The 13,604-nt window shown below is 35.9% G+C and overlaps 1 protein-coding gene across 1 annotated transcript in view; it reads left to right on the top strand.

Annotated features, from left to right (window-relative positions):
- Positions 1 to 6,487, top strand: part of LOC106869688 (proliferating cell nuclear antigen) — an 8,732-nt gene extending 2,245 nt beyond the window's left edge. Inside the window, exons 2-5 of the mRNA XM_014915520.2 lie at positions 484 to 581; positions 3,758 to 3,825; positions 4,737 to 5,055; positions 5,201 to 6,487. Of these exons, the coding sequence (XP_014771006.1) occupies positions 484 to 581; positions 3,758 to 3,825; positions 4,737 to 5,055; positions 5,201 to 5,280 (565 nt within the window). The 3' untranslated portion in view covers positions 5,281 to 6,487. The remainder of the gene's footprint in view (positions 1 to 483; positions 582 to 3,757; positions 3,826 to 4,736; positions 5,056 to 5,200) is intronic.
- Positions 6,488 to 13,604: the final 7,117 nt, after the last annotated feature.

The raw sequence follows: 13,604 nt of genomic DNA, 5'->3' as shown, positions 1-13,604 counted from the left end.
ATTTGTAGATAATTTCATTTTAAAATATCTATTTTCTTGAAAGTTAAGACTAATTGAAGTGGACGCCGGTGAATTTTCCGAAATTCCCCCTCCCTCCTACTCCCCCAAGTTTTGTATATTCAAAATCTACATGATATAACACATTCGTAGAAAATTTCATTAAAAAATGTCCATTTTTCTGAAAGTTATGATCATCCAAAGTCGGTGGGGCAGGAATCTGTAGTTATGCCCTAGAAATAACTACTAAATCTTTCTCAACCCTTATCTTCATGTGGAAAGTCCTCAGCTGGAATGTCTTCGGTCATAGGTTTGATAAGTCGAGACAAATAAAGTTGGTAATTTGGATGTTTGCTACTGAAAGTGTGCTTCTTAACCATAGCCGCTACCCTTGCGCCTATGAGATTTAGTTTAGCTGATACTAAATTACTGTTGATACAATTCTGTATGATTTTTGTCCTGATGTCTTTCATGTTTCTTTTACAGCATGTCCAAGATCCTCAAGTGTGCCTGCAATGATGATATAATCACAGTGAAAGCTGAAGATAATGCTGATACAGTCACTTTCGTTTTTGAATCTCCAAGTAAGTTCATCTTTTATAGCCTCCTTGTTCCTGCTAATCTCAGTTGATGTTTTATAAATGTAGAAATACAATAGTGAGGAGAGCAGCGCTTCTCTCTCATCACTGGATTTGCTTGAGCCATATTCTTTGTAATAAAAGCTGTCAATTTACCACCAGGCTTTCTTTTAAGAATGGTTAGCATTGGAACTAGGAGTTGTCAACTGATCAGTTGATATATATGTATCATCATTTTTATTAAAACAAATCCTATTTAATGAGAATCATAACAATTCAACGTGTTTTCTTTACTGGCATGAGTTGGACATCTTGATATGAGCTGACATCTTGATATTCATGTCCTTCCTAGCAGTAATCACTTTACAGAATATACTGAGAGCTTTTCACATGGCACCAGTAACTTGCTAGAACGGGTCCCTCAACTGAGGTGGGGGAGTTGTATTGAGGAAAGGTGGTTTTATGTCAGGTGTTGAAAGGTTAAAGTACAATAGAGGGACAGAAATAGGTGTCTTGCTGTAAAGGATATATATGGATACTGAAGCTAAACTAGAAAAGTTGGTAGGGATATGAATGTAAGAACTTTGGTTAGTTAGGTGCAAGACAAAAAATAACTAGCTTTTAGTTTTGAACAAGTTGTTGAAAACAAACTGAATTTGCTGGTCTTTCAGAGAATAGATTTCCTAAATTTTTTGTCAACAATATGCTATAATAAAAATTTAAAAAAAAACACTTTTAGAGGTGTGTTGTGCATATCAAATACGTATCTAATTGGCAGGCGAAAACAAATCTCGGTTGATTGAAGGTTTTCAGTTTAATATTTTACATATGTGAGCCCCTAGTTATGTCCCTTATGTCAGCTAATAACACAACGTAGCAATTTTCAAAAAGAAAATTTGTTTATTGTATTTTTTTTATTGTTTATCAATTCATTTTTTCTGCTGATTCCAAAAATTAAATTATTTTTGTGTATCATCAACAGTTAAAAAAATGTCTACTTTCAATGTTATTATATATATTCGGTATTGTTATAATGTTCCGCTACTAAATGTATGTCTAATATTCTCTTTCAGACCAATTACTAAGTTCTGCTACTTTCAGGATGGCTACTAGAGTATGTAAAAATTCTCCAGATACATTTTGCTATGTGTGTGCTTATTATACTGGAAAAAAGAAGATATTACATAAGATCGTGAAAGGTACCAAATTGTGGATAGCGTACAGACTCTATTTTGGAATGCCCATGGGTGACCAGGACAAACTATGCGTCCCAAATGTGATATGTGGAAGCTGTTGATCTACTCTAGAAGGATGGTTAAGAGGTACAGGAAGGTCAATGCCTTTTGCCATTCCATGGATATGGAGAGAACCAAAGAACCATCACAATGACTTACTTTTGTATGATCGATGTGACAAAGTACAAAAAAGTGAAAGGAAGACAAGCTCTTCAGTATCCAGACATACCATCATCTAGAGCACCTGTCCCACATGATGTCAATTTACGAGTACCACTACCATCAGAAAATATTTCATCTGAATAGTCAACAAGTAGCAGCAGCCAAGAAATGGAGGAAGCTTTCGTACCAAGAACGACTTCAGAGCCTCACTTTCCAAACCAGAGTGAACTAGATGATTTAATCACGGATCTGGGTCTTACTAAGTCAGGAGCTGAACTTCTTTCATCAAGGTTGAAGGAATGGAATCTACTGGGGGAAGACTGCAAGACATCTGTGTACCGGAAACGCCATGAAGAATTTGAAATTTACTATGAAAATATTAATGATTTGTGTTATTGTAAAGATGTGATTGGTTTGTTTACTGCTATTGGATTCAAGCATGATTCTGCAGAATGGTGACTGTTCATAAATAGCTCAACACGAAGTCTCAAAGCAGTGTTGCCCGTTGCCCCACAATGGAAATAAATATCCTTCTTTGTCTCTTGCACACTCCATACAGAAGAAAGAAAATTACGAGTTCAAGTGGGATATTTGTGGTGATTTCAAGATGCTTGGCTTGCAAGGGGGATACACAAAGTATTCATGTTTCGTTTGCTTATGGGACAGCAGAGCTGATGATCATTACAAGAAAGTACATTGGCCTCCACGAGTGGAACTGCAGCCAGGAATGTTAAATGTTCTCAAACAGCCTCTAGTAGATTCCAACAAAATCTTATTACCCCCACTTCATATGAAACTCGGATTGGTAAACCGGTTTGTGAAGGCCTTAGGTTTTAGAGGAGAAGCTTTTCAAGAAATTTGTCTTATGTTTCCAAAGCTATCTGAGGCTAAGATCAAGGGTGGCATATTTGTTGGGCCCCAAGTAAATGCAATGTTAAAGTCGAAGAAACTGGAAAGAGTGATGACAAAAGTTGAAAAAGAAGCTCGGTGTGCATTTCGTGATGTAGTTCGTGGATTCCTAGGAAATCACAAGGATCCCAATTACAAACAGCTGGTAGCAAAGCTTATTGAAAACTTCAAGAAAATGGGTTGTTGTATGTCCTTAAGGGTTCATTTCTTGCACTCTCACCTAGATTTTTTTCCCTGAAAACTTGGGTGATGTCAGTGAGGAGCATGGTGAGAGATTTCATCAGGACATCGCAACTATGGAAAGAAGATACCAAGGACGATAGAATACTGCTATGATAGGAGATTATATATGGTCTCTAGTCAGAAAAGTATACAGAAGGCATACACTCCAGAAAATCTGTCATCAAAGCACTTCTCATCTTAAGAAAAGAGTTATCAAGGCATTTACAGTGCAGAGTTTTACTGTTTCTTTTTGTTCTAAGTCTAAATATCTCTCAATATATGAGAAAGTACTAAATGTTGTGTAATTATCCATACAATACTAGAATAGATTGAACCAACAACGTGCTGTAGAGAAAAGTTACAAATATAACGAGCAAATAAGAAATTAGGAATAAATAACTATCAATGTGATTTTTTAATTTAGTGGCAAAAAATGCATATATGAACATTAAAAAATACAAACAAAACTTGTTACATTGTGCAAGTAATTGTACAGTTGGTATAGTTCTTCAATATCCTTACCATTGTTTTAAGTTCAGTATGTGGAGAGCCAGAATAAATACAAGATATTTTGTTTGATCTAAGGATTCTACCAATCAATAAATTAAACAAGTAATTTTATTTGGTGTTGTATTTTTTTTTTCCATTTCACAGATCAAGAAAAAGTCTCTGATTACGAAATTAAATTGATGGACATTGATTCTGAACATTTAGGTATTCCTGTGAGTATTTTAGGTTGAAACTTTTAACTGATAAAATAATGACAAATACATGTAAAGAAATAGCTTTAACATTGGCTGTCATTTGCAAATATTTGTAGATATCTTTATGGTAATCCTTTTTCAGTGTATAAGAACTGATAGTTAATAATCACAATAAGTAACTGTTAGTCAATAATAGCCACATTAATTTCAGTAGAAACCTCTCTGAATTAAACGGTTCATAAGACATTACAGTAAGTATATGATGGTTATTGTAATCTGCCATGTTGCGGTGGAGTTTCCAGAAATCTGCATTCTTTAAAAAAAAAAAAGAAAAACACTTGCCAGTTAACCAAGATATTAAGAGCTAATGTACTGGCGGTCTATAGTAGTTCTTAAGTATTAAGAGTTAACAAATATTAATACTGCTGGAGATGTGCTGACAACATGAAAAGTATTAACAAGCACTTAGAATGGGTCTTGAAATTGAAAAAATTGGGATTTCTCTGAGCTAAAAGTTGATTTGTATTTAGAGCAGCAAATAACAACAAGCATGGCTGTGTGGTTGATAGGCTTGCTTCCCAACCATGTGGTCTCGGGTTCAATCCCACATCTTATGCAAGTATTTTCTGTAGCTCTTAGGCAGAAACTGAAAGAAGCCCTTGTGTGTGTATGTGTACCCTTGTCTTGATATGTGATGGTTGTGAACAAGCATCACTGTCCTACAAGTGCTGATGTTTGTTTCCAATCTGCCACAAAAATATTGCAGCTTTGGAGACGTTTGCTTGCAAATAGACAAGGACATGTAGAAATTTTCAACAAATTTTGTCTGACCTGTGTAAGCATTGGCAAAGTAGAAGTTAAATGATAATTATGATAATGAAATTTAAGAACAAGGAATCTGATGGGATTATTTTTTTTTTCTTGAACAGGATACAGAGTACAATTGTGTTGTAAAACTTCCTTCGGCTGAATTCCAAAGAATATGTCGAGATTTGAGCCAAATTGGTGATTCTGTTGTGATTTGTTGTACAAAAGAAGGAGTTAAATTCTCAGCCAGTGGTGATCTTGGATGTGGTAACATCAAGTTAGCCCAAAGTACCAATGCTGATAAAGAGGAAGAGTCTGTCACTATTGAAATGAACCAGTCTGTTGTGCTGACATTTGCTCTGCGATATTTGAATTTCTTCACCAAAGCTACACCGTTATCTACTCATGTTACACTCTCCATGTCACAAGATGTTCCACTTGGTAAGTTAATTAATATTATTTCAAGGATCTAATGTGAGGTGAATAGTAATTAAGTTGGCTATAAGTAACTCTGAAAATATACTAAAATATGTCAATATCATTCACAAATATTTTAACTTGTCTTTATTTACACTTCTATTTTCAGTGGTGGAATACAAAATAGCTGATACAGGTTACATCCGATATTATCTGGCACCAAAGATTGAAGATCAAGAAGACAACTGAATATAAAACAGTTTTTGGAAGAAACTTCTATAGGAAAATGCTTTAACAACTAATGAGGCAACCTGAACTTGTTCTAGCCACAAGTTATTGAAGACCTTTTCTCTGACTATTTTAGTAATTAATCACTTAAGCACTAATTCATCCATTATTACTTTCTCTCACTACTTTCATATGTATATAGTGTCTTTTTACCTATTGAACAACAGGGTATGCACAGTTTGTTTTTAATGAATTAGGGTTGTCAATAATACGAACCTCTAATTTGGTCTCCTCCACTTAGAGATTCGTTTGTGGCATTGTTCATTATGGGGGCTTGTTAGTGGGTGTAATTTAGTTCAGTATGCGTTATCCCAAAATTAACTTATGCCCTAGGTTTGTTCTGAGTTTTATTTCGAAAAAAAAAAAGGTGGGGGTTAAGAATTACAAAGTCAATGTCTTAAATAATGAAAATTTGTTTTTATCCTGCTAATCATGATAAACTACTATTCAGTCTTCAGACTAAGGACATTTAAAAGGAAATCATTATTATTATTAAGGTGATGGGCTGGAAAAATTGTTAGTGTTGGTCAAAGTGCTTAGTGGTATTTCTTCTGGTTCTTTACATTCAAATTCCACTGAGGTTAACTTAGCCTTTCATCCTTTTGGGGTCAATACATTTTAGTACCAGTAAAATACTGGAATCAATGTAACTGAGTTGCCTTCCCCTCAAAATTGCTAGCCTTGTTCCAAAATTAGAATTATTGCTATAAGAGTGGCAGGTTGACAAAACAGCAGTGTTGAGACTAAATTTAGTCTTTAGTTCTATTTTAACTCTGCATGGGCTGATGAGATTAGTACCAGTTATATACTGAGGTGATTTGTGCTTGATTCTAGTGTGACTGGCATATCATTAACAAACCAGTTGTGATCTAGTTTTGGTTTGTCAAGTTGCAGGATGTTTCATTTTCAACTGGGGAAGATGTTTTAATCTTGTCCCAGTCTTTTATTACTGCCAATCCTACTCCTCAAAATATATCCTCTCCCTTTCACAAAATTGACCCTGGTACATAACCTTTCATAAATATTCAGTTTTTGTGTGTTTTAATCAAACTACATACATTCAAAGTAGAGTAGAAGCCTTATGTAATTGAGGAATTCTCCCACATGATAAAAAAACAAAAACTTTTACAAAACTCATGCAAATAAAAATATCTACTCTTTGTTAGAATGTATTGTGATGGTTATTTTTGTTTAATGAGTGATTTATGTTCTGTAATTAATGCTCTCACCTCAATTCAGTTTGAACATACAAGTCTGCCACTTCCTGAGCTATTCCTTTTACCATACTGACATTTAACCATTGACCACACCTCCACCCTTGTACATCATTCACTACATTTACCTCTACACCCATCTCTAACCATTTGTCACTATCCTCTCATGAATTTATCCACCCATCTTTCCTGTTCCTCAGCTCATATTCTCTCTCAACTTATCTTGTACCTTGACACCTTATCATTATCATCATCTTCTTTTCAGCTACACTTATATATTGTGGAATGACCATCTTTATAACAAGGCACTTGTGCCTGCCCTTGTATAAAAGGGGTTTTCAAACTTTTTGACTTGCGGACCCCTTTATATTTCAGGCTTTACCTTAGGGACCCCCTTATAAACGCTTATGAAATTTATACATAAATATTTGCTTAAAATAACAATTTTACATTTATTTATTTAACAGTATTTAACAAATAGGTTTATTGTCAATTAAAAGATTTCGATTAAAAAACATATAAAATCAAATTGCCCATAAAAAGTATTTGCTGTCTATTGGACCCCCTGTGGTCCGCGGACCACAGTTTGAAAACCCCTGTTGTATAATACTTTAGCACTTTAACACCTGGCACAAAAGTTACCTCCACCTCTTCTACAAACCCACTTAGTTGAGAGAGCTTCTTCCTCTCTCTTTGCTTTGCAAGTTACTTGGTGACCACATTAGCTCCAGTGTCATGAAAAAAGTAGTTGACATTAGGAAGGGCATCCAGCCTCAGAAACTACGCTAAATCAGGCAGGAGCTTGATGCAGCCCTCTGGCTTGGATCCTGTCGAACTATCCAATCCATCCAGCGTGAAAGATGGATATTAAATGATGATAATGGATACAATAGAAAGTTAGAGGTCCTGCAGAGTTAAGTGTTATGTTAACTCAGGTCAGACCTGATTGGACAGACTTATAGGTATTTCAGCTGTGAACATCTTGTCTCGTTTCAGGTATATCTTATCTGGACAAGTCATTAACCGTTTAACATTTAGATTAATCTGCAGTGCTTATTTATTCACATGGTTTCAAATTAATCATGCAATTATCTTGTGGTTTTGGGATTTTGATGATTGTTTATTTTTAATGTGATAGTGTAGAACAGGTGTAAGAGGCCAGATCTAGTTCATTTGAACATATAAAATAGGTAAATATTTAGGCTGGATATGGCTGGTTTAAATGCTAAAAGGTTAAACTGCGTTGGGGCTCTAGCTGAGGATTTAAGGAATTTTGGGAAGTCTCCCTCCCCCCTCCCAAATTGCAAGATTTATTCACTTGTTTACTCATACTCCATTCTGTAGTAAACTATACATCCCACTTGTTGAAACATCAATTTGATTAACCTTTGTTAAAAAACAAAGTAGGGGTAGGTAACTCAAATTTTGATTGAACTGACGTTGATATTAATTACAATTACTCAGTAAATAAAAATCAGTTTTTAAACACTACTGCAGCTACATTACTCTTACTTTTATGCTGTTTTGTTTACTTATGACTGGTATTACAGTGCTATCTATTGAAATTGTGAAAGGAATTTTTTTTTTTTAACGGCCCCAGTCGAACTGTCCCACCCATGCCAGCATGGAAAACGGATTATAAACGATGATGATGAATACCAAGAACTGTTAACTTCTTACCAGGCCTTCACAAGCCATTTTCAGTTCCAGTCAGCAGGGATACAATCACTATAGTGTGTTGCATGAATAATCATTAGACAAAGATCATACTTTATTTACATTCGATGGATATTTGTCCTCATCTTGTTTAACACGTTTCAGATGATATACCCCCCAGCTTTCTTCAGGTGTCTTGGGGAAATTTTGAACCTGGGTTCTCATTCCTAAGGTATTTTTCGATGTTGTTATTGTTGTTCAGGTCACTGCTTGGAATCGAACTAGGAATCTTGGGGGTTAGTAGCCTGTGCTCTTAACCACTATGCCATATGCTCATGGGCAATTATGGAATGAATTCTAGCACTTATAAATCTAATATTTTCCTATCCTTCCTTAATACAGGTTCCCATATCTGCACTTGGTCTGCTTAGGAGGTTGTTGTGTCCTAGCATATGTGCTGCTTCTTCTAGTTTTCGTATTTTTCAGTGGTGTTCTCTGTCTATTATTTTAACTTCATCCCACAGGGGGAGGTGGTCTCCAGTTTTCCATACTTGATCAGCTATACTCGATTTATCAATATCTCCCCGTATTGCAGCTTTGCGATGTTCGTCTACCCTTATTTTGAGTGGGCAGCATATTTCACCTTTGTATAACCTACCATAGCTGCATGGGATGGAGTACATGCAGTCTTTGGTCAAATTCTCTTCTATTGGTGGTTTTACTCGGAGATATTTGCAAAGTGTTGTATTACTCTTGAATACTGTCCTGATGTCATATGGGCCGCATATCTTTTGCATCTTTTCAGAGAGGCCTTTCACATAGGGTAAACAGACTGTGGACAGTTTATTGGCCTCATCCTCTCTCTTCTTCATAATTGGAGTGGATAGTATACTTTTGGAGTAGTTGTTGCTTAACCGATCGTTACTGAGCTTGATCATTTCTTCGTAGTGTGTATCACAATGACTACTTATATTCTTTGCACAATGTTTTAGGCACTGAGCAATCCCTCTCTTTACACTGTATGGATGGTGGGAATTGAAGTTGAGGTATCGTCCAGTAAAGGACAGCTTGCGGTATATGGACATCCTGAATCCATACTTGGTGCATGTTAATGTGTCCAGGAAAGCCAGCTGATTGTCTTTTTCCTTTCCCATTGTGAACTGTATGGATGACTTTATTCAGTTAAAACAGTGAAAGAGAGGTACATGTTACAAGCCATTTTTACCATGACTAACTGTTCTACTTTTTTTAACTGAATTATGAATGATAGTGGCATGGTTTCTTGTGGTTGAATGCCCTTCCTAACACCAGCCACTTTATTATATACTAGGGGCATTTTGTAATATCAGTATTAGTGAAGTAATCTTGTAACTTGCAAGACTAAACATCCCTCCACAGCTGAAAGGGTGACTAGGAGAATGAGCGATGAGAAAGGTGTTTAGCTAAAGTATGATGGAAAGAAGAAATTTATTGTGGTAAATGGGGTGGGTTGATTAGGAGGATCCAGTTTTACTCTGTTGTAAGGATGAATATAAAAGTATGAGAAAGAGATGACGTGGAGACAGAAACTGTTGGGACAGGGTTAGTGAAAGCATTAGAGGGAGATGACAGTGTTTGGGTGATGGAAAAACTGGGGGAATAGGGTCAGTAAGGGAAAATGGTAAGAGCAATGGGGTGGTGAATTAATATTGTCAGAGCATCTCAGCCACTCTGTCACAATCGTCATCTCTTGTGTGGCTCAGCCTTTTGAGATTGCTTTTCACCATTTTGTCCCATGTCTTTTTAATTCCTTTCCACAGGCATCACCCACTTTGAGTGCCTGGCCTTTTATATTTTTAATGCAACTACCATCATCTATCCCATTGGTCCGCAACCTAGGTCCACATAAGCTTTTATCCCTATGTCCATACCAACAGTGTTCTCTCGCAAAATCCATCATCCCTCTTATACACAGCTTATCTCTCAAGACATCTATACACATTAGCATGTGTAACATGTGGCAAAGTATCTTTCACTTCTTCTTGGAGATTGAAAAGCTACATAGATCTTAATGTCTGTAAAAATTAAGACTTCCAGTTTGTTTGAGAAATGCATCATCATTGTCATTCTAATGTTCATTTTCCATACTTACATGAGTTGGACAGATTTTTTTTATGACTTAATGCCTTTCTTGTTGCCAATCCTCTCCTGTTTCCAACTAAGGTAATATTTCTCACGACCAGATGCATTTTTAAAGAAGATGGAGAATGGACACTTTATATGATGGTGACACTAACAACTATCATGTCATATCAAGGCAAGGAGAAAGGCGGTGAGCTGGCAGAATTGTTAGTGCACTAGGCAAAATGCTTAGTGGCATTTTGTGTCTTTTACATTCAGAGTTCAAATTCTGGCGAGGTCAATTTTACCTTTCACATTTTTGAGGGTTGAAAGAATAAGTACCCATGGAACACTGGGTTTGATGTATTAGACTTATCCCCTGCCCCCAAAATTGGCCTTGTACCAAAATTTGAAACCAATATCAAAGCAAGGGGAGTAATACATATATACACAAGTCTTAGTTTCCATCTATCAAATCCACTCACAAAGCCTGGGGCTATAGTAAAAGACACTTGCCTAAAATAATGTACAGTGAGACAAAATGAGACCAGCTGGTTGAGCTGGCTAGAAAATCTAGAGGAGAAAACGACTGCAAAACAAATTTTTATTTAAAAAAAAAAAACAATGATTTCTTACTCTGAAACTAGTTCAAAAATTCCTAAGTTCAGAGTGTAATTGATTGAATTGGACCCCAAAATATTTTTATCAACCCTGGAAAGGTGAAAGAAACATTTCCTTACCCTCTCTTCTGACTAGTGGAATGCCAAAGGAAGAGAAACAGTAAGAAAATCTGTTTTTTTTTTTTTAAACTCTTCTTTCAGAAGAAAGCTAGTGAGATTTTAACAAATCCAAATTTGTCATCCTTATACCAATAACACTTAACCTCCAAGCAAGCACTGGGCCATCATTGCTGATGGCCACCAAGAGTGAGGAAGAATAAATGTAATCAGTGTTGTCTTAAAGGGGCATATAGACACAAGGAAGTTGCCTGGCGTTTGATGTTAATCTATGCATGCTGTAGTTGTATTTGGGGATTCAAGTCCATTGCTTTGGCTGGAGGTTTAAACATAACCCTGCATCATATCTCTAAATTGATTAAAATATAAGATAAATTTTGGTTACAAAATGTTCATTTTCTATCCCTTACTACATTACATTGATGTGTTAATGATATCCTTTAGTTTAGTCATGGAAATGTTGGCACCACAGGCGACTATAACACTTTTCTGTCCAGCGAACCGAGAAACATTGGCCATAAATGCTCCAAGAGAAACTCCTGCAGCCCCTTCAATAACCTGCAAGAAAAAGATAAATTATTATTGTACCTTGGTGTAGTTAGTGCACTGTTAGAATGGCTGTGTTCAGTGTCTTACGATTTTGTCATTTTATGATCTGAGGTCGACACTGGAAGAGGCAGAGTCAATGACCCTTGCATGCCGTCTATAGATCGGTAAGATTGATGTCAATGTCCTGTTTAAACTGTTGTAGGTCAACCTTGGCATGACTGTAGAAGAAATTCCAAAATGGGGAGGAAGAACTGGACAATGATTAGTGTAAAGATGGTGGAGGGAGTACAACATCTGTTATTTCTAAAGAACAGAGGTCATAATAGCAATAGAAAAGAGATGGTAAACAGGCTGGAGCCAATCAATCAAGTAGTTCTATGTATGTGGGCCTGGAGCCAATTAGTCAAGTGGCCCTTCTATGGATGCAGACCAAGTTTGTAGAAGCAGTAGTCCTAGACGTGAAGGCATTACTGCATTGTAGATGTTACTTGAACTTTGTAGAACATCATTGATAATTATTTAAAGCTGAAGTCTTTCATGAACCAGTTTTTGGATACTAATCCTAGCTGTGTTAAGAGATCCTAAGTGATAGAAGTGATCATAAGGGCTCAAAATGAATGTCATGTTTGGGGTGGTGGTGGTGGAATGATGGTGCATCCGTAATAATCTTTAGATAGATTGCAGATATCTTTCTCATGGAAAAGGAAAAAAAAAAAAAACCCCTCCCCATGCCATGAAAGAAATGCAATGGTTATGAAATCATCATTTAATGTCTGTTTTCCATGCTAGCATGGATTTAGGTACAACAGGAACAGGTGAGCCAGAGAACACCAAACTTCAATGTCTGCTTTGACATGGTTTCTACAGCTGGATGCCCTTCACAAAGCTGATGTTTTAAAGAGGGTACTGGATGCATTTTTACATGGCACCAGCACTAATGACTTTGCCAAGCAACTTGCAAGACAAGACCTCAGCTGAGGTGGGAGTAGTGTTGAGGGAAGTGATATTATGTCAGGTGTTGAGAAATTAAAGTATGATAGAGGGACAGGAGCAGGTGTGTGGCTCTAGGAAGATATATTGTTCCCTCAGTTGGAAAACAAAGAAGATAGTAAAAATGTCTCAAGACATCCTTAAATTAAAGGAAGTGTCTTGAACAAAATCATGGCAGTAAAGAATAACAAAATTGTTTTAATCATTTGTTATCTAAAAGTGAACAAATAAAAAGAAAACTTACCATTTGATGTTGGGAAAGCATAAAATAAATAGCTTTTGCAATTGTTTCTTCTTCAACTAGAATCCACTCATCAACAAATGCATTGCAGTGGTCAAAAGTCACCTGAAAAAGGGTATATATATATATATATATATATAAACAAAACATTCAAACACTAAGATTTGAAATAAGACTATGGATAAAGTTTAAAATTGATGGTATCAACAGCAGTAACATAAGGTAGATTGCAGGCAAAATAGAATTATATAGCTATGAATTATAAATTTACACAAACCATAATGATGCTTAAAAAGCATACACCTGCTAGAAATAAGAACTAAAGTCTTAAATTAATCCAGTTAAACTGCATAATATTATTTTGGTGCTGTTGAATGTATTCTTTCCGTTTTTCTCTGTTATCTTGGTGCTGTATGGTGGATTAATTTAAGACATGAGCTCTTATTTCTAGTAGGTGTATGCTTTTTAAGCATCCCTATGCTTTGTGCAAATTTATATATATATATATATATATACAGGGGTTGGACAAAATAATGGAAACACCTTAGAATTTAAAATTTATTTTAATATGGGGTAGGACCGCCTTTGGCAGTAATTACAGCTTGAATTCTACGAGGTATGGCTCGTACAAAGTTTGAATTGTTTCCAAAGGAATTTTTGTCCATTCTTCAGCTAAAACAGTCTACAATTCTTGTAGTGATGATGGTGGAGGATATTGACTCCTTACTTGTTTTTCTGAAATGCACCGTAAATGTTCAAAAATATATCGAGATCTGGGGATTGTAGTGGTCAGATAAG

This window comes from Octopus bimaculoides, chromosome 2 (genome assembly GCF_001194135.2).
Source record: "Octopus bimaculoides isolate UCB-OBI-ISO-001 chromosome 2, ASM119413v2, whole genome shotgun sequence".
Classification (NCBI taxonomy): Eukaryota; Metazoa; Mollusca; class Cephalopoda; order Octopoda; family Octopodidae; genus Octopus; species Octopus bimaculoides.
The sequence above is the reverse complement of the archived record's forward strand: the minus strand, read 5'-3'. Positions and strand labels throughout refer to the sequence as shown.